Source organism: Sardina pilchardus, chromosome 14 (genome assembly GCF_963854185.1).
Source record: "Sardina pilchardus chromosome 14, fSarPil1.1, whole genome shotgun sequence".
NCBI lineage: Eukaryota > Metazoa > Chordata > Actinopteri > Clupeiformes > Clupeidae > Sardina > Sardina pilchardus.
The window spans coordinates 27,114,369-27,140,393 of NC_085007.1; the positions used below are offsets into that span (position 1 = coordinate 27,114,369).

The window sequence follows — 26,025 nt, forward strand, 5'->3', positions numbered from 1 at the left end:
ACACCATCGCCTGTCACTTCGGCATGGGCGCGCTTAATGTGTCAAATGTCTCTGTCCCACATGGTAATTAATTTATCTAGCTACACCTTACTCTCAATTAATAACGACCAATGGCTGCTGACCATGTCCTATAAACTTTGTAACCAACCGTCGTTTGGGATCTGCGTGATGTCACAAGGAAGCGACCCACTACTGCACAGATGTAACGTTAGGCAAACTCATGGATACAAAGCTTATAGCGACAACTAGCGTATTTCAGCGTATACAAGTAAGTATTTGTTGTCATACACATTTGTAGTAATGTTATACTGAGATACAAATTTGGCAGTTATTGGCCTACCGTCATATGTCGGTATTTTATCAATTTGCCTTACCCTAAGATTGGAAAGTTGCTCTCCGGATGTAACGTGAAGTTAATTGCTAACGTTAATTTAGGTGTGGTTTATTATGTCAACATTGGCGTGAACGTCATACGCATGTGTTCGTTTAAAGTAAGCAGTATGTGATACTATCGTTGCCACTTATAAACCTTGAATTTGAGGTTGTTCACAACATCCGAGTGAACTCTGATAGCAAGGTTTCACGTTAGCTACAACCCACAACACAGGTCGAAAAGTTAGCTGCTAGCAGGGCCTGTTTACGAATTAGACATTCTCTGCTGTTAGCCGCGCTTTCAAGCGTAAAACCAAACTAACCTTAGCAAGACATGCAAAAAAACTGTCCAGTTTCGCCAAGGATTTAGCAAGCTGAATAACTTGTACGCTAGTTGACTTGACGTCACGTCAACAATGAAAGGAGGTCTAAAGGTCTGCACGCACAGGATACAATAGGCTACGAAATTGCGATGCCCAACTGCGAAATTTGAGCATGGACACACAGGCTACGTTTACACTGTGAAATAGCTATGACCCGATTGTTTTGCTCCTATTAGTCCAAGGGCCAGACATGGATCTTTTCAAAACTCTTCACCACCTTGAGTGGTACCGACATCTGGTCTGGCCCATAGTCTTTCTGTGATATGTGAGGACACATTTCTGTCCTATTCTTGAATTTCCATCCATCCACAACTCCGACGTGCAGCATGGACGTGTAAATGTGATAAAAGCACATGGATTCCGATGTGCCTATGTTCAGGTCGAATTCAGGCCTCATTCATATGTGGAAATAAATCCGATATTCGGATATCAATGCGACTGCAGTCTACACAGGCAGATCGGATATTCCTTGTCAACCTGTGCATCGTTGAAAATGTCTCCCACATGTTCATACATTTTCATTTGCATACAGTGTTGCTTTCAGTTTCACGTGAACCCACGACTGGCAGAATGGCATAATTTAAATGAAAACAGAGAAAAAGGGGGACCACCCATTTGGAACCCCATTTGGACCCCATTTGAGGAAGGACACATGAGAAAAGCCTGGGAATACCCTTTAATAAACTTTCAGGATTTCGGATGTGCTCTGCACAGTTGTGAAAGTCTGGGTGTTCTCAGGCTTACATGGAAGCACACGTATTTTAAGTAAAAGCTGCAGCTACCTGGGTGATGCATGTCAGCCATTTTGCGCCATAAGGCTCTTCACAGAGCCAGATACACTTCGAAATGATTATGTTGGGAAATTTACCCAGGAGTCAAAGGTTAATCTTAAATCACCAGAGTGAGTCAGAATTTCAGTTAATTATCTCCATAACTTTAGCAGTATTGCCATTGATTTATGACCAGAGAAAATTGGCATTTACTCTTCAGCCACCAACGCCACTTCCAGCAGCAACTTTGTTTTCCAAGCACCAGTCAAGCCCATACCTAGGCTGGGTGAACCCTGCCAGGACTTCCGGCGAATTTGGATTTTGCCCGGCAGCTCAGGCTGGAAACCTGCATATCTATCTCCTCTGTTCCCTGCCAGAACCTTTGGCTCCAATCAGAAACTAGCTTGTCCAAAAGATGCACCGATTGTCTGATTTGTTGAAGGACTACCCAAGCGTCATTTGAACTATGCCCATTGAACACGCCTCTTGTGCAGTAGAAACAAAGCGCAGCCTCTCCATGCTAATGTTCAATCTTAAAAGATTGGGCTTAGTATGGTGATGGCCAGACTACTAGCCCATACCGGCTTAGCTTCAGTAATTTAGCAGAGATGTTGGCAGGCATATGTTGGTATGACTACAGATCTATATCTCTGCAACTTTGTGTATTTATTCTACACAGAAATCACTGTTTTGGATAGTCTGTTACGTGATCGTGTGTTGCATCGATGTAAATTACACAACAACTGTATAGCCTTAGACCCGGTTTACACGTACATGGTTATTTTGAAAAACTGAGACCTTCGTTTGTGCCCTTTGTTTACACGCAACTGCTAAATAGATAAGCCTACAGTAGAAATGCACTAAACAAAATTGTAAACAATTTTGGTATGTGCTGACTGCAGGAATGTCCACCAGAGCTGTTGCCTGTGAATAGGCTATGGGTTTCATCAGGTCCCTTTCCACAGGTGTATAACATCAAGCACCATGATTGGTGCTTCATTAATACACCTGTGGAAAGGGACCTGATTAAGCCCAATCATTTCTGCACAACCGGTCAGAAATCATTTCCGTGAGGGTCATCTGCATGCTTGTCATTTTCATCGGGGTCTCAAGTCAGTTTGTCGTAACTGACTTGAGTGGGCAAATGCTCACATTCGACGGCGTCTGGAGAGGTGTTCTCTTCACGGATGAATCCTGGTTTTCACTGTACAGTACAACATGTATGCCATTGTTTGGGTGAGCAGTTTGCTGATGTCAGTGTTGTGGATCGAGTGGCCCCTGTTGGTGGGGATCGAGTATGGGCAGGCGTGTGTTATGGACAATGACCACAGGTGCATTTACTGATGGCAATTTGAATGCACAGCGATACCATGAGGAAATCCTGAGGCCCATTGTTGTGCCATCCACAACAATCACCTCATGTTGGTGCAAAATCATGCACAGCCCCCTGTTGCAAGGATCTGTGCACAATTCCTGAAAGCATCCCAGTTCTTGCATGATGGCCAGCATGCTCACTGGACATGTCACCATTGAGCATGTGTGGGATGCTCTGGATCCGCTTAATACGACAGCGTATTCCAGGTCCTGCTAATATCAAGCAACTTCGCACAGCCTTTGAAGAGGAGTGGACCAACATTCCACAACCTAATCAACTCCATGCAAAGGAGATGTGTGAGAGAGGTGTGAACATCAAGGTTTGTAGAAACAGTATGGGGCCAGGCCTCTGAAGAATATCCCAGGCAAGGGAAGGAAGTTTCAATTAAAGAACAATAGAGTGGCCAGACCTGATGGTGTTACCCATGAGGCCACATCCCCACACCCCACCTTTGCCTACAACAAGATTTAAATCAAGGATGTTCCCTTGTTTCGGCAGAGGTGTGTGAAATTTTAGCAGGCGTATTTCGCGTGGTGACATGCCCTGTGGAAACCCAGCAAAAATGCGATCAGCTGTGCATGCCTGACAGCGGAAGAGTGTCGTTTTTACAACCGATGGAGGAGGCTATATATAAGGTGCTTCTCAACATGCCTCCTCGATGCTCAATCCTCCAGGCTCGTTTCCACTGATCTATACAGTAACTAACACTGGATAGACTATCCCATTGTTTTCGCCCCATCATTCTTTATGTAGATCAGTGAGGATCGAGGAGAGAGGGAGGACGTATACACGTAGAATCCCAAATGAGAGGCACCCTATATATAGACTTGCTGCATTACCTGCAGCGTGTTCGAGAGATGGAACTCTTCAGTGACATTGGGCGCTTTAAATGCACGTAATACTTTCCTTGATCATCACTGACAAGTGCGGATTTTTTCCGCGATTGCATTCACATAGCAGCTGTGGCTAGCCTGGCTAGTGCCTACCACATCTCAAATGAGACGTGGTCTGGCAACCAGACGTTAATTTTTCTCGTATTTGAAAAAATGCCCATATCCGTTCATTGGGCGCCATGGATGTCTATCAAATGTGTCTGTGCATAGCCCATCATGGTCTTCCTTTCTCCCCTGTTCTGTGATTGGTCACCAACATCAGGCGAAAATTTGGGTGTTAGTTTCCATACTGCCTTAGCAGCGTGAGTGAAATCACCGCGCAAGGCAGGATGGGAACACCCAGGCTAAGCTGTGGCGGCAACATTACGGAAACATGACTAAGTCGGCAGCAGGAGAAGTAGATATACGGGCATATGCATTCAGACAACACAACGAAAAAAAAACTACCGTAAAAAGTCTGTGAACATTGCAGAAATACACGTCTGTCTGAAAGCGGCTTCGGTGGCAGGGGAAACTTCTGCTTTAGCCAGCGGTCCATGTTTACATGGTTGCAATGTTACTGCGTTGTTAGAGTGGATGTGCGCACGCGTGTGTGAACTGCCTGTCTTTTTTAGCTTTTTTTTTAGTAGGCTACGGTGGGAGAGGTGGGTCAATCAGTAGTATCACTTGACTGTAGTGGCTAATGTAATGTCTTTTGTGTCTAGTCATGGAAATATGCCTGTGGTGCACTACTGAGCGAGAGAATGTGGTGGAATTTCTGGAGCAGTATGCCGCCTCCTCTCTCAGCCAGGACCAATTACAGACTGCCACAGAAGACTTGAATAATTGTGCTGACTGTGTGTCAGAGTACCACCTTGCTCGCTCTCAGGTGCCACATCTGCACAAGGTAAGCAAGCTGTAGGATAATTATGTTATTACGAGGTTATTTAACAAAGAAAGATATTACCATGAACCTTTGATTGCTTTGATTGATTGTATTTTTGTGAGGCACAACAACTTTAAAATTTGTTGAAATAGAATAAACGTGCATGAAGTTCACTTATTTTTTAAAAGAATATTATTTTCATATTGGGTAGGTAGGTTTTATTTTTTAAATGATGGATCATGAAATGACTTATCCTGACATTTTTTTTGTCATCATCCAATAGCGCCTCTGGGTGCTGGAAACGAAGCGCCTGCTAACGCGTTTCTGTCAGATGACCCAAGATGACATTGAGGATGACCTCTTTATTGTGGAGGATAATCAGGAGAGGCCCGTGTCAAAGATGACGATGGGGGAGTTTGAAGCAGCCCTGCGAATACCTCTTATAGAGATACTGCAGTATCCATACCTGTTGGCGCATTCCAAATTGAGTGAGTTGCTCCAAGCATACCTGAATGGTTCAGTAGAGGGAGAGCTTTGAACAAAAATCATATGGTTTACACAAAGTATCTGGTTGTGCCTTACACACATTTCCAGTTACTATTGCCTTTTATCCTTGGTGTTCAGTATTGCCTTGTGTTTATGCTCCTTATTTTCAGGTGATGTGTGTCTTGATGCACTGTGTAGAATTGAGTCCATTGACATAAAGGAGAAATATAAAGGCATCTACCTGTTGTTGGTGCACCCCAATGAGAAGGTAATGCTTAACTATTTTACTCATAGCTACACTACATGCACACAATCCCTTAAAACCATTGCGTATTCATGGGTTTCATCAGGTCCCTTTCCACAGGTGTATTAATCAAGCACCATGCAGTCTGCATTCATAATCTAGGTGCTTGATTTAATACACCTGTGGATAGGGACTGGATGAAACCCCTGAATAGGCACTGATGTTTTTGATCATTTGTCCATTCACATCAGCGTAATTTTTATTTTATTTTTTTCCCCCAACTGACAAGCATTCAATAAGCGATCAATTTGCTTGAGCGGTGCTGACATAAAAAGGGGTTCAGTGCTTAGGGGGGGTTGTATTGAAAACGATGGAATCCAAGTACACTGCACTGCATTGATGTCAGCTTCAATGTGCTGGAGGCCTTACACAATTAAGGATCTCTCTGATGCTAGCGCATGCCCAATCTCCAATCCCTCTTATCTGATGACGAGGGTGTCTGCCTAGGTGTCCCTTATACACTCCTCAGAAATATTAAGGGATCATCACTGTTTCATAGGAGTATAACATCTAGTTAGTTAGTTAGCTAGCTAGCTAGCTTGCTGGCCAGGGTGGGAGAAGGTCTTAACCCAGCAGCAGGACCACCGTCTGCTCCTGTGTGCAAGGAGGAACAGTAGGAGCCCTGCCACAAGCCCGACAGAATGACCTCCAGCAGGCCGCTGGAGTGACTGTCTGACCGCACGGTCAGAAACAGACTTCATGAGGGTGGAGGTCCCGATGGCCTCTAAAGGGACCTGTGCTCACACTTCCCAGCACGGTGGTGATCAGTTGGCATTTGCCATAGAACACAGAATTGGCAGGTCAGCCAGTGGCGTCCTGTGCTTTTCACAGATGAGCGCAGGATCACCCTGAGCATGTGTGACGGGTGTGAACGGGATCTGGAGATGTTGTGGAGAACATTATGCTAGCTGCTACATCATTCAGCATGACTAGTTTGGTGGTGGGTCTGTGGAGGCATATCGTTGGAGGGACCCCACAGACCTCTACGGGCAAGACCGTGGCACCCTCCCTGCTCTTAGGTATTGGAATGGCATTTTCTGACGCTGTGCCTTGTGCAGTGGGCCTTGGGTTCCTCCTAGTGCACAAAAATGGCTGGCCACCCGTGAATCCAATGAAACACTTCTGGGACATTTTGATCATGTCCATCCATTACCACCAGGTTGCGCCACAAGGACTGTCAAGGAGCTCTGTGATGGCCATGTCCACATCTGGGAGCAGATCCCCAGGACCCCATCCACTGTCTCATTAGGAGCATGCATGCCCCAGTGTTGTCAAGCATGGGGGCCATACAAACTACTGAGTGCCGTTTTGAGTTGCTGCAAAGAAAATTATGCAAAATGGACTAGCCTGCTAGCCTAGAAATCTATACGCACCCTAGCGGCCAAAAATATTGGGCTTGACCATGCGTCCTCGTTCGACGAGTTGGTGTGAGACCGTGTTGCAACAACCATAGAGAACAACAAAAGATGGATGAGGCTAACGAAGCGAGCTCATTTGAATCGGCTTTGGAAGAGTTAGACTTGGGCTTTTCTTTGAAGGTTGAGCGGAAAGAAGCACTCAGGTCATTCGTTTTAAAGAAGGATGTATTTGCCGTTTTGCCGACCGGCTACGATTGGTCACAAGTGCTGGCCTATTACGTGCAGAGTAGTTTGATAGACACCGGTTCATCCCATCCACACATAGGCTTCAGCTCTGTGAATGGTCTGACTCCAGTCCAGACTATACATTTCTGTATAGTTTGGCTTGCCAGGCCACTAGCCTGCTGCAACATTTTATTTATTTATGTTTATTGGGGGGACTTTTGAATTCAGCCCTCTGTAGGTTGATAATTTTCATTTCCAAAAAACTTTGTGGCATCCTTTTGTTCTGAACACATTACCCAGTCTCTATCTGTACATAATCATATAGACTTCCCATATTTTATTTTTTTATTATTTTTTTACATCACATTTATAGGTCCGAAGCTGGGCAATCGCAACAGCGCGGATGTTGGGATGTGTAGACCGCGATGATTTCTATGATGTGGAGGAGGTTCTGGCCTGCATGTTCTGTGTGCTTGAGCTGGGCATCTCTTTTCCCCTGGAGGACTCTGACCCACCCTCAGCCTGTAATGGCAAGCTTGCCCGCATGCCAGCGCACCTCTATGACTCTAGCAATGTGAAAAACTACTGGCTAGGTGGGTAGATGCCTTTCCCATCTCTGCTGTTTTGTCTTCTTTTTTTTTTCCCCCTTGTTGTTCACAAAGAGCTAAGGCGTGTATTTGTGTGTCTCTGTCTCTGTTTTGCTGATCAGGTATATGCATGTTGTTAACGGTGCTGGATGCCCAGGCAATGGACTCGCTGTTTTTAGGACCTAACAAACAGACCAACATCCTGCAGTGCATCCTCAATGCTATGGAGGAAGAGGGGAGAGGTACTCCTTTATTTTAGTGTGCACCGAAGACACAGATCTCTCTCCCATTAGCCAGTGGACAAGTACAGAATCATGCGTTCACAGTTCAGACATAGATTATTGCTTCTCAGAAATGTTTACTTATTGTATTTGCTTGGATGTAAAGACCATTAATTGTATTATGTCAATAATTATATTAACCTAAAATATGTGTTCATTCTCCCTTTTTTTTTTTTTTTAGAATTTGACTCCACGTCTGACCCCTTCTGGCCAGCTCTCCAGTGTTTCATGGTGATTCTGGATCGCCTAGGTCCTCTCAGCTGGGGTTATATCGACCCTATCAAAGCCTTCAACATAATTACTGACAGCTCCAGTTATATATCAGAGATTGAAACAATCAGATCAAAGTAAGACATGGACCCAAGAGAGAATAAACCGTTTTTTCTGATAGTTTCAGTTAAAATTGGCCACAAATTGTTGTAGTTGCTAGGGCTGCACAATTATCATAATCACAATATGAACTTGTGATTATGCAATTACCCCATCGTAAAAGCTACAAATAATCGTGAAGTTAATTTTGTCACAATTCTGACTTTTATATCAATTTCTTCCTCATTGACTATACCACTTCCAGTTGTTGGTTGTGTGTAGCTCATGAGGAGCTCAGAAATTCTAATTGGGGGTGGACTGAATCAAACTGACATTCAAAAATCATATTGCGAATCACGATCATTTATTAGTTGCATGAATGAAATTAATGCTGCTTTATTTATTTATTATTTATTTATTTATTTGTAGCACTCGTATGAATGTGAAGGAAGAGATTGAAGATGATGACCTTGTCACTTGTAGTCAGATGGTGTATGCAACATTCCTTCAGCAAAAATCAAGTAAGGTAAGTACAACACAGGAGGAAGATTATTCACATGAATAAATGAGCGCTGCTTTTCAACCAAGGTACCGGGGAGAAGAACTCTTCTATTAGACCAGATGGCATAATGTAATAATAGACAAGACTTCAAACAAGAACTAAAGTCCGTTTCTGGCCACTCATTTCTTTCTGTTCTGCAGTCCCACAGGAGTCATCGAGCAGAGGGGCTTGACCAGCAAGTGTATAAAGAGATGGCGTCCCTTGTCAGTTTACTTCATACAGAACTGGGGAAGGAGATGCACTTGTACAACAGCACCTTCCTCTGGTTTATTCCCTTTGTGCGGTCCGTCATGAACATGGCTGAACTCAGCATCCATTACATACAGCCAGTGGTACAATACTTGCGTGACCAAGTCAGAAAAATGGTCACCAAGTCCGCCATATGGGACAAAGTCACCGTGTTTTTCGCCTACCTCCTGGTCCATGTTGTGGAAATGCTTCTAACTGAGGGACGAATGGATATTTTGCAACACTGCTCATACATGTGGATAAAGATTATTGTCAAGGGGGCCATGATTGACAACATGATGGGTACGGGGGGATATGAAGTGTCCGTATCCTCATCCTCCTCCATGTGGGGCTCTGGTCGGTCCACTGGGGGAGCGATGAGTAGTCTGAGCAGCACCCTCCACCTGGCATGCTTGAAAGTTATTCGTCTGGTTCTAAAGGAGGGAGGCCGCCTGGGCTCTGATTTACACCCTCGTGCATTCTATTTCCTGAACCTGTTGAACAAACATCTACGTGATGCCACTCCAAGAGGGTGGAGTTTGTCAGTATCTGAACAGAATGAACTACAACAGTGCCTTAAGCATCTAGCAGAAACCTTCGCAAAGAAAGTCCCCATGTCTGCCTCAACAGCAGCCTCTGTGTCTGCATTACCCACTCCTCCAGCAGAGACTGCAGCAATGGAGTCCCCTTTTCTTGGACAAGTAGATCTGAGTTTCATCAAAAAGGAGCCTGTGTCGTGTAGTTCCCCTGTTAGGGACATGGACTGTACTTCTAATGTCGCATCTGTCAAAGACGAGCTAGCTGTGGATATTCATCATCTGAAGCCTGACCTCGGAAAACTGCAGGCTATTCGTTCTCGTCTCAGCGATAATCTGCCCAAGATGCAGGCCATTGTGCAGAACAAACCAGATGGGGCTGATCATGTCAGTCCACCTAGTCTGGTCTCAGAAGGGAAAAGATCACCAGGGAGTCCTCGTCCTTCAACCTCAACCTGCGCTCAGACGTCACACTTACCAGATGAGAAAGAAGATGATGAGCCACTGCTTGTTATGCAGCAGCGCCTAATTCAAGGGGAAAATGACGAGAGTGAAGAGGAATCAAATGTGAGCATTATAGTAATTTCCGATGAAGACATGGCCTCTGTAAATGGTGTAGAGAGCGGCGATGGCATGGGACCCCTGTTTAAGATTAAAAAGGAACAGGAGCATATGGTAGAGAGCCCTGGTCGTGATTTTGATGGAGATCTCAGTGAATCGCAAGTTTTTGAGTTTGAGACTCAGGAGGATGTCGCGTCTGCTTGGAGCGACACACGTTTTGATTTAGCAGGTTCATCAAAAGACCCTGTCCGTGTTGCCTTTGAAACTGAGTTTGTCAAACCTAAATCTCCACCCCAAAAAGTTTCTTCAAAGAAACCGAAACCGAAACCACCACCACCTATCATTGAGCCACAACCTTTGAGGAAGAAACGGACTTCAGCTGCTCACCAAGTAGCCCAGGCAGCAAATGTTGAAGCGACAGTTGACGCACCAAGCACTTCGCGTGTCCACGCCTCTACCCCAGCCATTGTTCCTCCTAAGAAATTTCGAAAGGTTCCAGAACCCACGTCTACTGTGGAGCGCCTGGGGTTGAAGAAGCGTAAAAGGACTGCATTTGACCTATCTCAGCGGTCCCTGACCTCTGTGGAAGAGCTGCGCCGCTATGGCCAGACGGTCCAGGTGGAAAAGAAAGTAAAGCGACTTCGTATCTCCAAGCCTACCTCAACCCACAAGACCATGGGGAAGAATCAAAAGCTGCTGGCCTCCCAGGAGATGCAGTTTCACAGACTGAGCCGTAATCAGGTACAGAAAGTAACTTCTCAGACTAAGCAAACCACTCCGTTGTCTCCAACTTTGCAAGCCCAGACAGCCAGATCATGTACGAGTGAGGGAAAGAAGCATGAGGGAAACGGTAGTAATGATTCAAACATGCAGAGCTGTGACTTGGATCAGAGATCTAATGGAAGTGGCGATGGTACTCCCACTGGTAGCGCTGTTGAAAGTGACGATGGCAAAGATGAGGAACGGCAAGATATTTTTGTCGGCCATGACTGGAATCTGACTCTATGTGATCCCACAGACATGGAGCTCTGCTCCCAAATGGAGCAGTTTGATGAAGAGAATGATGCCGATAATAATGATGATGATGATGATGGGGTCTTCCTCACACAGAGGGATCCTATTGATATGGACATTGATGATGATGATGAGCAGGAGCCTTTGTCAACAGTGCCTTCAGTACCTGTGGATCAACCTAAAGAGACTTCATCTCCCCCTATGGCTCCCTCTTTACCCCAACCTTCGGCAGGACCTCTACCATGCACCATGCACCAAAGTGATGACCCGTTGAAGCCTGACATGCCTTCGATGACCCAGAAGAAGGCTAGGCCTTCTACCACAAAGATATACACGCCTAGTTCACGCAATGATACTCTGGTTCAAGATCTGAAACTCCCACCTCCCAAACCAAAGATTGCGCACCAAGCACTTATGCCTCCGCCTCTTGTACCACCACTTAAACCACGGCCACCCGCTCCAGCTCTACCACGACCTATACAACGCCCATCTGCTCCATCTGTATTCAGACCAGCTCCCATACTCAAAGCCCCACCTCACCCCCTGCGACCTGTTGAGCCAAGCCACAAGCCTGCTCCGCAGCCACCGCCCACTTACAAGACATACCCCCGTCCTGAAGCGTCCACCTCATCGAGCAGACAACCCTCACTCTCGCACAACTTAAGGGCATCCATCCTCAAGGCAAACGTTCTGAAGTGGAAGTACAGTTTTTTCGAGGAGTGTAAGCAGTTTGGCCCCCCAGAGGCTCTCTGTGATATGCCACTAAAGCTGGTGCCACAGACCTTTCGGTCATTTATGGACTATTTCCAGACATTTTTCCCCCTGCTGGTTACCAACACATTTGAAGAGGTTTGTCATTGTTTCATATATTAGTCATGTCTGTCGCATGGGAGAAAATCTTGGGATGATCATCTAGCAGTTTTATACTTTTTCATGTCTCGTGAGTTGTGTTTAATCGAATCGAAATGGAGTGCCATCTGAACCTAGTTCTTTGAAAACCTAGTGATCTAGCCGCCAAAAATGGTCTCTCTAGCTGTGTTTACGTGGACTATTCTTTTATATATTTATTTATTTACAATCCAATTTAAAATCATTCCAATTAGAGATTTCAACCAAATAACTTTATGACTGATTGACGTGAAGGTGAACATATGACATTAGAAAGGCAAACAAAACATATGGTTGCTTTTGACATGGTACAATGAAGGAAAAACTGGTGCTCTGAATACTGATGGTCTCTGAAAGATTCTCTGAGTGACTCATTTCACTGCAATTCATTTTAACCAGAAGCATTTCCTTATTTTGTTTTTATGGCAAAGAACCAGAAACCATTAGCCTGACGAGCCAGACCCACATCAAGATGTAGGGTCTGGACACTCACCGTAGACAGGGCTCAATCGGAGGGGTGGGATAAACAGTTGTCTTTCAAATTCCCTCCCCGTAATAGGATAACGTTAAACGAATCATCTTCTTGTTTTCAAGTAGCAGGATGCGTAACCTTCCCTCTCCACGCAATAGGATAACGCTAAACGAATCATCTTCTTGTTTTCAAATAACAGGATGCATTACCGTCACAACTTCTGGTCGCATGTCAGTCACCATTATGTTAAGCCCACCCACTGACTCCATACACGCTGTGATTGGACCGCTTTTATTTTCCATTTCTCAGCTCCTTGTTCTACGGAGCGTTGCTACACTGCCCCGCCAGCCAAATTACATTTGCTTCCGCTAGGGGCGTCTAGATTTCTAGGCTAAGAAACCATAGCAAACCAGCAGAAAGGCAACCGACTCGATTTAACCGCTTCATTCTCCTGGCGTAGTCCTCAGTCATCTCTAGGCCTTCTCTTGTTACACAGATTGCATATTAATCATCTGGTTTGCTTCACAGCTGTTCAGTGAGTGGCTAAGGGAGGACCGGGTCAAACTGAAGCTGATGGTTCAGTCTGTTGATTACGGGTCTTTGGATACTGGCCTCTTCACTGTCACCAATGCTAATTTTTTTGGTATGCCCACTTTCTAAACCATCTGCTTCTCTAGTCTTTCTCCTGTATTTGTCTTGCACCACTACACCAGTGAGAATAGTTGGCTGTCTCTGCCGATTGTGAAATGATGACTGAGCCCTAAGGTTTGACCGGCACTAACTGTGTATGTCTTTTAACAGCAAATCTGACACCAAAGCAGGAGTCGCAACAGTTGTACCCAAAAGAGGACGACGTTGTGATCCTGTGGCTCCCTCAGAACACAGCTTCATATGCTCGCTCACCCTTCAGCGACGAGCACAAGCCAGATGATTGCCAGCCACACTTTGGTGTCGTTGCCCGCAGTAATGTTATCATTGCAGGTGTGTGTGCGTGTGTGTGTTTGTCTACAATGCAATGCAATGGTGTGCATAAACTGTGCACTAAATGCAGGATAATGCTAAACCCATGACTATTCTGTTTTGGGTTGTTGTTTGAGGACAGGTGCGAGGCGAGACCTGAAACTGAAGGTACAGACTTGTGGCAACGTGTTGTCCGTTGACAAGCAGCAGGTACAGTGTGAGGTGATAGGCAGTATGCTGAGTGCCATGCGCGAGCTCAATGCTCTGTGCCACATTCAAGACAAGGCCCTAATCCAGACGATCCTGGCACCAGATAAGCACTTTGCACATTTCCTGCCAGCCACCCAGGTTGACCAGAGGGTAAGACATCATTTTCTGGGCATTCAGATCACACAGCTTCTCCAATCACGCATGCATTCATAGATCTATTATAATGTTTTACAATGCTTATTTTTTTCTTCTTTCCTTAGTTTGAGGGATGTAATATAGAACAGGCAAAGGCGATAGATTGTGGCGTTTCCATGGTGATGAGCGGACAGCCAACCCCCAAAATATGTATGATCCATGGCCCCCCTGGAACTGGCAAGAGTGACACAATTGTAAACCTACTCTATCAACTGTCACAGGTAGGTGTGTGCCTGTGTGTGCCTGTGCCTGTGCATACACAGTATATGATTTTTCTCAGTAACCAATAGCCTTGTGTATGATGCTGTGTTTGTAGCGTGGTGCTGCAGACCCCACAGGGCAGAAGCGTTTGCATGCACTTGTCTGTGCTCCCTCCAATGCCGCTGTTGATAATCTGATGAAGAAGATCATCGTGTTCTTCAAAGGACAGAGCAAAGATGGAAAACGCAAAGGTACATAATTCAAATGCCGTGTGAGGCTGTTTTTATCTAGTGGAACTGAATGTCTGTACAGAACAGTTCCTATTCTGCCTGATGAAGATCTGCTGATCGAAAACCTTGCCTCTTATAGTAAATAAATAAAGTATTTTTGGAGCCATTATACAGTGTGCAGACCATCCCCTTCTAACATTGCTTATGTCTCTAGGCAACTGTGGAGATGTTAACCTAGTGAGACTGGGCAGTGAAAGGACCATTTGTGAGGAAGTTGTGGCGTTCAGTTTGGACAGTCAAACCAGGAGTCGAACAGGTGAGGCTCCTTGCACAGACCTGCACAGAACTTCACACATTGCAACAGGTGCCCTGGATCAGTTTTTAACATCCTTTTCATGTGGCTTGCATAGTAAAAGCACAGAATATTGAGCAGAGGATTGCAGAATTGGAGCAGAACATGCATAACCTGACACACATGTGTGCCATGGCCCAAGACCCTGCAAAGGTAAGTGTGTGCCTTTCTCTCTATTTCTATCCACTCCAGAGGCATCTGAATTGGACTTGGTGAGCTCAGGCAACAATTGACAACGGTCATCCAATGATTGCATAGAAACACAGGACAGTACTGCACAGAGTGAGTGGGGAGTTATGTACAGTAGGACATACAGTATATCAGATGATGTCAGATGTCCGACTTTTGCTGCTCTAGATGATTCAGCTGTGACTTAAATAATAATAATCCTCACATGTTCGTGTTTCCCTCAGAGGTTTTTTTCTCTTTTTCTTTTTCTTTTGCCAATACAGTCATTTTTATCTGCAAATACTTGCAGCTCAAATGTACATATCCATCAATAACCTGTGTCCTGAATTGAACTTATGTTCTTGGTACTGTTTACACATTGCCATTAGAAATCCCAAGTGTTATATGGTTGAGTTTTTCCTCTGTACAGTCAGGTTCTCAGATATTTGCTGACCTTTGAGCCTTTGAATGACCTTGAATGTTTTTCCACATCATCGCTATGTTCTCCATTTGCAGTGCTTTAACTTGTTGCTTGTTTCTTTTATAGCTTGCCCAATTGCGCGACAAAAACTTAAAACTGAATGAGGAGAGGGAGAGACTCAGCCACCAAATGAAACAGGTGAAGCACATACACATATACTGTATTTACAGACATATGCACACACATACACACAGAACAATAATTCCCATGGACTCCACCCACTTCACATTTCTGAAAAATGCTTTCAAAATGGCGGGACGTTCTGAAATTTGGAAGGGAGGGGTTGAAGAGGGGCGAAGATGTAAGGGGTGTTGATATCGACTGGGCACTGCTGCAGCTGTATTGATTGTTTTGATTTTGTGTCAATCTGGGAATGAGTGCTGCCGACATGGCTTATCACAGGTAATCAGGGCAATGGGTGTTGGGGCATTTCATTCCTAATTTGTGACGACCCAGTGACGTAGAGTCGCCAGAGAAGTGCAGGACTACATGGCATGTTTCAACCTGTAGAAGGCGCGGAGAGCTATATCTCCAATACAAAATAATATTATAAAAAAATAATGTTACTTTTCTTGGGAAACACGATTTTTGTCAATATTAACCCTGGTAATAGTGTGGTTCACCATTTATGAGTAATTTCAATCAATCAACAGCTCAAAAAACATATTTTAGGGTGCAGTTACACTTTAATGACCTGACTATGACCAATGCACAGATGCACCAAGTTGTACTAGTACAAACAAACCATCTTAAAATCGCTACTAGGCTCATGACTCTCTCATGGATTATGTTATGGCCCAAATTTATCGGTCAGTCTGAAATCGGAGAGCTTTATTCACGGTAATGGAGACCTATGTCTTGTTACTAACAGACGCAGTCTCGTGATACAATACAAAGTTGCTCTTCTTCTACAGCTTGACAAAGATGACCTCTCCGTTTGTGGTACAGTATGTCAATCACCCAATGACCACATCGCCCAACTTGTCAGCCTTGACCACACAAGGCAGTGTCCCTTAACGACCAGCATCTCTGGTATTTCTCCTGGCTTGACCTGACCCCTGTAAATTAGCAGGAAGCTTTCTCAGTGAAGATGGCAGCTCCCTCTCAAGGCCCACAATGTCCCCCAGAGAAATGGCACAAATCCCAATTCACCTTGGAAAGCATACCACAGATGCTAGACACATTAAAAAAAAAAATACAGTGAATGAGCAAATATAGAACTTACACATGTATGGTTCTAGTATTTTGTGTACAAAAAATCCATGAGGAAATGGTCTACTAGGAATTATGTTTGTATACAAGCTTGAAAATACCTATTTAGAGATGTTTCACATTCAACCGTTGCCTAAACAAACAAACCCAAACCCATTTTCTTCTCAAGTCCAACATACTTGAATTGACACAGTGAAACAGATTCCTCATACATGCAGACATAAAGCAATTCATGAACACTTTCTTAGATACAACATGTGATCCTCATGTTGGTTCAAGTACTTAGCTCCAAGAAGACCGACCATAGCAGGGCTTAAAGTGTTCAGGCACCGTGTGGTTGCTTGTGGTCAAAATTACTTCAAGACAACTGGTGTGAGACTGCAGCTTTATTCACGATACTGGGAGCATGTTACTCACATGAAAGTCAAAGTAAAAAGCCCACACATCTGTGGGTGAAGCCAGTTCTTATACCCTTAACACACATACACGGAAAATCAAAAGATCCACTTATCAGTGACTCTTTAACCACCTGGCATTTAACAGAGATAAGAATGTTTACAAGAACCCCTCAACCGAAGCCATGTTTGGGTGCCATGGGGTCACCATCATATCTCACATTGCCACGAGGGGGTTTTGGGGTTATTTTAACACTCCAGGGTTACACAGGGGTCATCTTAAGTAACACTCCTAAAGTAAAGGATGGCAACTAGATTTCATTATAAATGGAAGTTATAGTAGAACAGTTAATTCAACGAGAAACATAAAATGTATCCCACAAGCTGGTATGCTTAAGATTTGAAAATGGGTAATGAGAATACAGTATATATGAGGTCCTCATGAATGTCTGAACTTCAGGAACAGAGACCTTTATTGTTTTAAGCCCACCTTGTCCTAACCGGACGCGATGCGAACGAACATTAGCGATACAATTTGTTTAATTCCATTGTTTTCAATTGGAGTGTCCTGACTGAGGCGACGCGAGCAGCCTTGCTCTGCTATTTTGAATGAGAAATATGGAAGCCTGTGACTCAACAGAGGGCATATTTAAACAGATTCAGTGTAGACAGACGACATTCGCAGTTGGTTAGGTTAGGACACGGTGTTATAGCCTTCATCATCTCTCATGGTATGCTACTCCACATGATCAAGAAATAGTCGTTGACATATTAGTGGAGAGCCAAGACAATACATGTCTGCCTCAGGCAGCATACCTTACACTTATGACCATGAAGGCTGCATGATTAGAGTCGTGACCTGGAGGGGGGCAAATTCCCTCAGCACCGTTGATGCACAAAAACATTTGAGATTCATTAGTAAACTTCTGTTGCAAGTAAACTGACACCAAAGCATAAAGATGATCAAATGTAAGGTTAAGCATCTAATATATGAAAACCATTTTAAAAAAAAATGTAAACCATAAAAGCTAGTTAGTAAACACCTAGTTGATGGATTATTAATCTCTTCTAATGTATAAAATCTTGTTGGTCATCTTAAATATACAATCATAACCACGTACGGTACATGAGATATTTAGTCTTTGTATCCAATTCCAGTCATTGCATTCAACATTTATGTCGTGTCTCATACCTTAACGGCTCTTGACAGATTCAACAACAGGTTCTGCAGCCTCGCATTCAGCATTCAACAGGTCATTCTGACCTCAAATCACTGAATAGCAATCAGTGTCTCTTTAGCTCAACAAATGTTGCCACCACCGTTGGCTTTGAGACATGTCTGGTCTGCTTATATTACAATGTCTATGTCTGGTCTGTCTATTATACCACTGCTTGCTTTGAGACCTGTCTGGTCTGCTTATATATTACACCACTACTGGCTTTGAGACATATCTTGTCCGTCTCCTGTCCACAGTGCAGAAGTGGGAGGCAGAACACGCAGCGCCTCATCCTGCAGGAGGCCAACATCATCTGCTGCACCCTCAGCACCAGCGGAAGCATGGTGCTGGAGATGGCCTTCCGTCGCCGAGGACGCGTACCGTTCAACTGTGTCATCGTTGATGAGGTGAGACCAGGATCAGCTCTGGGCAGTCTGCTAGTGCTATATCCTGCAGTGTGGTCACTAGTAATATACCGTGTGTGTGTGTGTGTGTGTGTGTGTGTGTGTGTCACAGGCAGGTCAGGCCAAGGAGACGGAGACTCTGATTCCTCTGCTGTTCCGTTGCCCCTCCCTTGTCTTGGTGGGAGATCCTGACCAGCTCCCACCAACAGTCATATCACAGGTATGACTGTCACTTACCAGAAAAGTGCTTTTATTTACTCAGAATAGCCGGGTGTATGGGAAAGAGACACTTACTTGTTGCCATACTCCGTGGTCCAGATCTCCTGTTCCTGTCCCTCCTCTCTTTTCTTTTCTGATCAATTGAAAGTGTGTATGATGCTCCGATCGATCGGCCACCAGCCATTATCTACAGATATTCAATTAAGCATGAATATCGGAGTCAACATTTTAGAGTGGCCCAGCCGGGGTCCAGACCTAAATCCATGAAAAGAATCATTCCTGCCTCAGCCCAAATTGCTGCTAAAAAGGTGTGATCTACTAGCCTGGGTTTTCCCATACTGCCTTGCGCGGTGATTTCAATCCCGCTGCTAAACCAGTCTGGAAACTAACGCCCAAATGTTCGCCTGATGTTGGCGAACCAATCACAGGACATCCGAGAAGTTTCCGTTGCCTTCTTGCGTCTACATTCGACGCCAAAGGATTTACGACAGCCCTTAGCGTTGCATACGAACGAGTTGGGTGAGCTATGCGCATTTGATAGACATCCGTGGCGCCCAATGAACGGATCCGGGCATTTTTTCAAATACGAGAAAATGAACGTCTGGTTGCCAGACCACGTCTCATTTGAGAAGTGGTAGGCGTTAGCCAGGCTAGTGATCTACAGTCATTATGGAGACATTGAGAGGCTTGGTAGGTGTTTTAATAGCCATTTTGAAAGCTGTTATGGTGAATGACAACTTGAAAGATTTTTCCAGTGATTACTGTAAATCCTCAGAGGTGGAAAAGTCCATTATAAGAACTGGAGAAAGTGAACAAGTCCCGCCCCCATTCATTTCAATGGGAATGCTAGGCTAGTGAAAATTGCCAAAATTTAAAATTTTTTCAGGCTTCAACATGGCGTTTTAAGGGTCTTGTGTCCGGTGCCGTTTTACTTAGCCAATTAAGTGGCAGGTTACTGATTGACGTAAGGTACAGAAGGAGAGCTCGTGCCCACACTAAGCCCGTGCACAAAGATCGTATAGTTACTAAGATGAATCATAAAGGGTTTTTTCAATGGAATGAAATGGCACCCACTTCCGCCTCCTAAAGGGGCGTGATCAGTGACGAGATAATCGGTTTAGAACGGTGTAGAAGCAGCAGAAGCAGGTGCCGTTGATAACAGGTTTATTTCTCCCATAGAAACACACGCTCCCGTTTGCCTCCTAAATGGGAGTGGCAGTTGCGAACCCTACGTCACAATGAAACCCTCATATGAATCGTCTCGCTTTATAAACCGTCTCTGCCGTGCATGAGCTGAGAGTGGAACAGCCACCAATCAGCATGAGGAGAAATGGCACCGGACATGATGTATTTCTGGAAAATGGCGACGAGAAAGTGCCTTGCTAATTAGCCCTTTTCACGTGATGTCAGACGAAGCGTTGCTGGGTGTCCTCCGGCATGTCCAGCTGCCCAATACTACAGAAGAAGAAGAAGAAGTATTCATGGGTTTCATCAGGTCCCTTTCCACAGGTGTATACAATCAAGCACCTTGATTATCAATGCAGACTGCATGGTGCTTGATTGTATACACCTGTGGAAAGGGACCTGATGAAACCCATGAATACTTCTTCTTCTTCTGTAGTATTGGGCGGCTGGACATGCCGGAGGACACCCAGCAACGCTTCGTCTGACATCACCGTGAAAAGGGCTAATTGGCCAAGCTAATCAGTCAAATCCTGACCCCCTGGTGCCAACCATTAACTTAAACCAGCTGATTCTAATTAACACAACTCTTCAGCCAAGTAGAGCAGCTAATTGACGAGATCACCTTTGTTTAAGTTCACAGGTAGAACCAATACAATATATTGCGTAGACAAGTTACCTCAGAGCAGTAGATAAAACAGAGTGGCGACACTCCCATAGACCTCCATAGGAAAAAATGGCAGCGCTTTTTCCAGGCTATTTCCTCGTTATGGGACTTTTGGAACTATTTACAGCCAATCTCTTGGTCAGTAGTCAATGAGTTAATTGATTACACCTTCCAGCATCCAGAAGTACATCCCACCCTCCTGCGATTCAGCCATTCAGCACAGGTTTTTTGGAACTTTTGATCGTGTGGCGGCAACATCAAAGAGTGTCGCAACTCCCTCTCTCTATGGCTCCGAGTTACCTGAATTGAGTTGGGGTTTTTTTAATGTATGATTTACTTTTTATTGAATTAACAGGCTGGAATGCCTTGCGGCAACAATAGTGCTTAAATGTAGTACTGCTTCAGCCTCTGGCAAGCTCAGAAGGGGGCGGCAAGCGACTGGTAGCTTACGAGCAACATATTTTAGACCCATGGTGTAGGACAACAACTTTTCATTAGCACCAGTATTAAACCAACCAGCAATATAATAAATTAAGAGGGCTCTTCTCAATATTTTGTGTTAAATTGAAATCTAATTAAATCTTCTAATGCTCTTGAACTGTTAGCCCTTCTGTAGGCAATTATACTGAATTAATTATCTGAATCGACCGAGCCCCGGCTATTATCTGAGGTCCGGCTATAAATACAATATCAGCCATAATTTGAGAATTTACGGTATTCAAATTTTGGACACGTAATTTTTCATAAAAATGTTAGAAATATTAAGATGAAAAAGCTTCTTTTTCTGCTTCTACCACATTGTCTTACAACCTTTTGGCATGTAGCAGTGTCCTTTTTCGATCAGAACAAGCATATTGGTCAGGAGAAAACCAACATTAAATCAATATTTGCCAGGGGTATGAATAATGTTGTTCCTAACTGTACCATTTGTTTTTCGGATTGTATAACGGTTCACTTTGCACTGTGCCAGACAAAGCCCCTTAGCTGTTCTTAAATTACTGGAAATGTTCTCTTGGAGCTCATTGCTAAATTTAGTCATCTGGGGCATCAGTCTTCGCACTGTGGTAGTCAATGGTATGAACCAAACAGCCAGCTGGGGTGCTGGGGAGGTCTATTTTGATGACCCAGAGTGATTATGCCAGGTGGTGTTTTGTCAGAAGGAGCCACTGGTACAATGTGCTCTACCCCTCCTGTTCTTTGTTCAAGGCCAAGTCTTTGTCTCGATAGAGATGCAGTTTTGAGATGTCTGATGGCAGAAAGTATATTTCTGCATAGATCTGGCATAGGGGTTGAAGACTTATTCCAGAAGTTTATTACACCCCTAAACTAAAGTGTAACCAGATTTGGGGTTACTGTAGATACATTTAAGTGTAACATAACGCTTCTGACACGTTCATAACAGTGTCATGTCATAAAAACCGAAAGACCCTTAATGACAAACATAAACAAGTCCTAAGCATTTGTCATGACAAGTTAGGGTTCATCTGTCATGTCACTCTTATTTAGATACCTTTTTAAAGTCATTTAAAAAAAAAAAAAAAAAAAAAAAAAAAAAAAATTAGTTTAATGAAGTGAGAAAAGTCAACTTTATTTTTGATTAGGACATAAATGCAAACACACACACACACACACACACTCTTCCTTAATTCCCTAAGACAAAGTAGGGCAGACATAAACTTGCTAAATTACACTTGATAATGCATACCTTTCCCTGCCAATATTTTGCATTACCTTTTATTTTTACGTCAATACCTGGCAACCGTGTACCTGAGGAGTGTACTTGATTAACACTTGAAATCTCCTGTGTGTGTGTGTGTGTGTCAGAAAGTGAAGGAGCTCGGGTTTGACCAGTCACTGATGGCTCGACTGTACAAATGTATAATGAGTAATCGTCTGAGCCCCCCACGCATCCACTTCCTGAGTCAGCAATACAGGATGCACCCAGACATCTGCTCCTTCCCTTCCAGATACATCTACAACAACGTACTCAAGACCGATAGGTGAGGTGCACACACAGCTGAGTGAGGAAGATGTGCTTGGACAGTAACTGACATTTGACTTTTTGAAACAATGCTGCAAATTATGGGAATGACTGATGTAAGGTTTAAGAAACACCATAATGAAACTGCTAATTAATTAAGCCTTAGTAAAAAGCCACAGGAAATAAAAAAAAAATGATAATAATAATAAAAATTAAAAAAAAGTTAAGCACAAACAACTGGTTGAAAATTGTATGTTGGAATCTTCACCTATTTCACATTGCATATCAGTTGTGTTAGTGGTATGTGTGTAATGTATGTGATTGCTAGAATTTGTTTTCACTTTCAGAGCGATCGCTCAGAATCGCTGCTCTAAGGACTGGGCTTGCGAGTCCTACAGGGTGCTGGATGTTGCTGATGGACAGGAGATGAGGGAGAATGAGTAGGTCATCAGTCATCACCTTAAAGAAATATATTACATTTAAAAAATAAGTGTGTGCTGCTCCATTACTTACGGTAACAATTTGTCTGTGTGTGCATGGCAGCTCTTATTTCAACCCTAAGGAGGTGAAACTGACCGTAGAGTTGGTGCAGCTGATCCTCGAGGTGTACCAGAACCGCGTCCCCTCCCAGTCACTCCGTGGGATCATTGGGGTCATCACGCCATACAGTGGACAGAAGTTTCGGATTCGCAGTGCCCTGCGACAAAGAAACTTGCAAAAGTCAGTGTTGAACATGTTTACTTACGCTTACTCAATCCCATAACAGCAATTCATGTCTTGTTATTGTTTGGTTTTGTATTATTCATCCACTGAATTGGTGATTTTTGTGTTTCTGTTGTGTTAGGGTGGTGGTGGACACAGTCGATGGCTTTCAGGGCAGGGAGATGGACTGTATCATTGTGTCCTGTGTGCGAGCCAGCAATGAAATGGGCTCCATCGGGTACGTTTTTGTGAGCGTGTGCAAGTATGCACGCAAAAGCATTAGCACTTGTGTTTGTAGACTTCTTTTTTCCCCCTTTTCCTCAATGCTTTGTGATTTGTCGGGGATTGAACTTTGAAGGTCATCTACCAGTTGTGCTTTTCTGTCTGAACATGATGAACTAGATGGCACTCTTGACAACATAGACCTCTGCCATGGTACAATATAACTACTTACAACCTTACTGGGATTGAAAAATTAATTCCTCAGGCTTCCTCAGGCCGTGTGTGTGTGTCCGTGTATCTGTGTGTCCATCCTGCTAATAACGACTCTATTCAATATGGATGCTGTGTGTTAGTTTTCTAGGGAATCGTAACCGAATGAATGTCACGATCACCAGAGCCAAATACAGCCTCTTCATTTTGGGACACCTGCGGACCCTGAGGGTAATATGGGCGTGCACATCTTGACCGTAGCATTGGTTTAACATGAATAAATGAGTCAAACCACATTTCGGGATTGCCTTGATAATGCTCTACATGTTCTCCTTGCAGGAACACAGCGACTGGAGGGCTTTGATAGAGGATGCGGAGAGCCGTGGGACCATCATAACGACGAAGGAGCAGCATTTCAAAACCGATGCCCGCAAGATATTTAAACGAGATGCCCTCCCCCCTCCCCCTCACAGGACACAAGACTGGCCCTCGAACAGGCCCCGATCAAACAGCACCCCCCCGTACCCAAACACCACTAGGGATCACAGGGCTCCACAATCCACCAAGCTCACCCAAGACCCACGGTCCAGTAATGCGTCCTCAGGAACGATTGCCTCCAGGCCTGCATCCTCCACCACAGCCAGGGGACCGGATCCTACAGGTCTGCCAAGAGACCCTCGGCAACGGGGCACCTCCTTGGACACTGCCCCCTCCAGGCATCCATCCTCCACCACAGCCAGGGGACCGGATCCCACAGGTCTGCCAAGAGACCCTCGGCAGCGGGCCATTGCCTTGGACTCTACCTCCACCAGGCCTGCATCTTCCACCACAGCCAGGGGACCGCAGGATCCCGCAGATCGGCCGAGAGACCCTCGGCAGCGGGGCGTCTCATCGAACACTGCCCCCTCCAGGCATCCGAATCTCAGGGTTATCAGGGACCGGCGTGACTCCAGTGAACATGAGCGACGACGACCCAGTCAGAACCAGACGGTATCGTCGAGTTCCACGGTCCAAAGAAGCAACTCCATCTCTCATCAACCCCCTTCAAATTACTCGAGGAGGGAGAGGCACTAGTATCTTTTTTCCCTTCTTTTTTTAAAAACCTTATTTCCGCATTGGGACTACTTTGTATATACTGACTGTACATACTTTGCAAGAAATAACATACTTTTATTTTTATCTACCTTTTAATTGTGAAAGTGTGTTGACACTTGTTTTTGTTTTTGTCATATTTGTTACAAAATGGCTGAATAAGACTTTGCTCGCGCTACTCAGACAGTTTGCATTAGTGGAGATCGTTGTGTGATCAGTCACCGTCTCCATCCAAGCAGAAAGGCCTTTCACCAGGGATATGCACAACAGCACCTTTTTTTTCTGGGGCTTTTGTGCTGTTGGAAAGAAGCTAATCTGGATTTGCACATAGACCAATATTTTGTACTTTGCGCTTCAAATGGGCAAGCACGTTTTATAGGATTTAGTACACGGCTTCAGCAGCAGTGAACCTCCAGTTTGAGATTCGTGCCTTAGTTTCTTTGAGAGTTATTTCTTTTTATAGGAAAGAAGTTCATAGGAAAGAAGAGTGTTTTTATAAATTGGATCTAGTTTGTATGTCAGTATTCATCTGTATCTGACTGGATTGTGCTGGAGTCTATGTAGAATTAAATCTTAACTACTGGCGTTTTATGTCTGGACACTTTGGTTGTCTTGTGTGTTTGTGTGTGGGGGGTGGTTGTCTTGTTGTGGGTCTTCTGGTTTTAGTCTCTTTTTGGCAGCCTCTGCTAAAGCTTGCCAAGACAATGCATTCATGGTGCTTTCCTTGTCTCCTTTAGTTGTTGTTAGAGAACCAGGCAAGCAATAATTTAAAGTGTTGTATCATGTTTTTGAAAATGGACTCAACAGGAGCCTTGGCTTATACAAAACATGTTGCAGTAGACAAAGCTGAGGAAACTGTATTTTTAGGTTTCCCGAAGTGGTCCTTGAGTTGCCTGTGTGTTTTTTTTTCTCCAAGCGTACACAATATGAAAAAACATGCATGTTCTTTGGCTGGACCAAATCTTACCTTGAAATATTGTCATTGCCCTTGGAACGGCTGCCTTGATGCATTGGTTATGCATGTTATATGTTGTATCATGAGTCTGTACACATGAGTCTAACACTGGTATTGTAGCTTTATGTTTAATGGGTGCATGTGTTCATTTGGACAAGAATGAATTACACAGTATATTGTGCAGGGGTTTTTTACCCCCAATTTCTGCTCATGTCCCCTCTTGACACTTTAAAGCCTCATCTGAAAGATTGCATTAGATGAAGTTAGAATATTTAAATGTACATATCCCACTTTTTGGGTG

The 26,025-nt window shown here is 44.2% G+C and overlaps 1 protein-coding gene across 2 annotated transcripts; it reads left to right on the forward strand.

Moving 5' to 3' along the window:
- Positions 1-175: 175 nt before the first annotated feature.
- Positions 176-25,659, forward strand: setx (senataxin). Of its 2 annotated transcripts, XM_062553434.1 has the most exons (25): positions 176-268; positions 4,498-4,679; positions 4,942-5,146; positions 5,315-5,412; positions 7,405-7,624; positions 7,741-7,860; positions 8,081-8,246; positions 8,638-8,734; positions 8,911-11,958; positions 12,998-13,112; positions 13,271-13,450; positions 13,572-13,789; positions 13,900-14,055; positions 14,151-14,286; positions 14,480-14,581; positions 14,676-14,770; positions 15,333-15,404; positions 18,348-18,497; positions 18,607-18,714; positions 22,387-22,562; positions 22,891-22,983; positions 23,087-23,263; positions 23,388-23,483; positions 23,821-23,908; positions 24,017-25,659. In XM_062553434.1, exons 2-25 carry the CDS (start codon positions 4,500-4,502, stop codon positions 24,749-24,751), a joined length of 6,831 nt encoding a protein of 2,276 aa, XP_062409418.1. In that variant the 5' UTR covers positions 176-268; positions 4,498-4,499; the 3' UTR covers positions 24,752-25,659. The 2 variants fall into 2 exon arrangements, with proteins under 2 accessions (XP_062409418.1, XP_062409419.1); XM_062553435.1 differs by lacking the exon at positions 8,911-11,958.
- Positions 25,660-26,025: the final 366 nt, after the last annotated feature.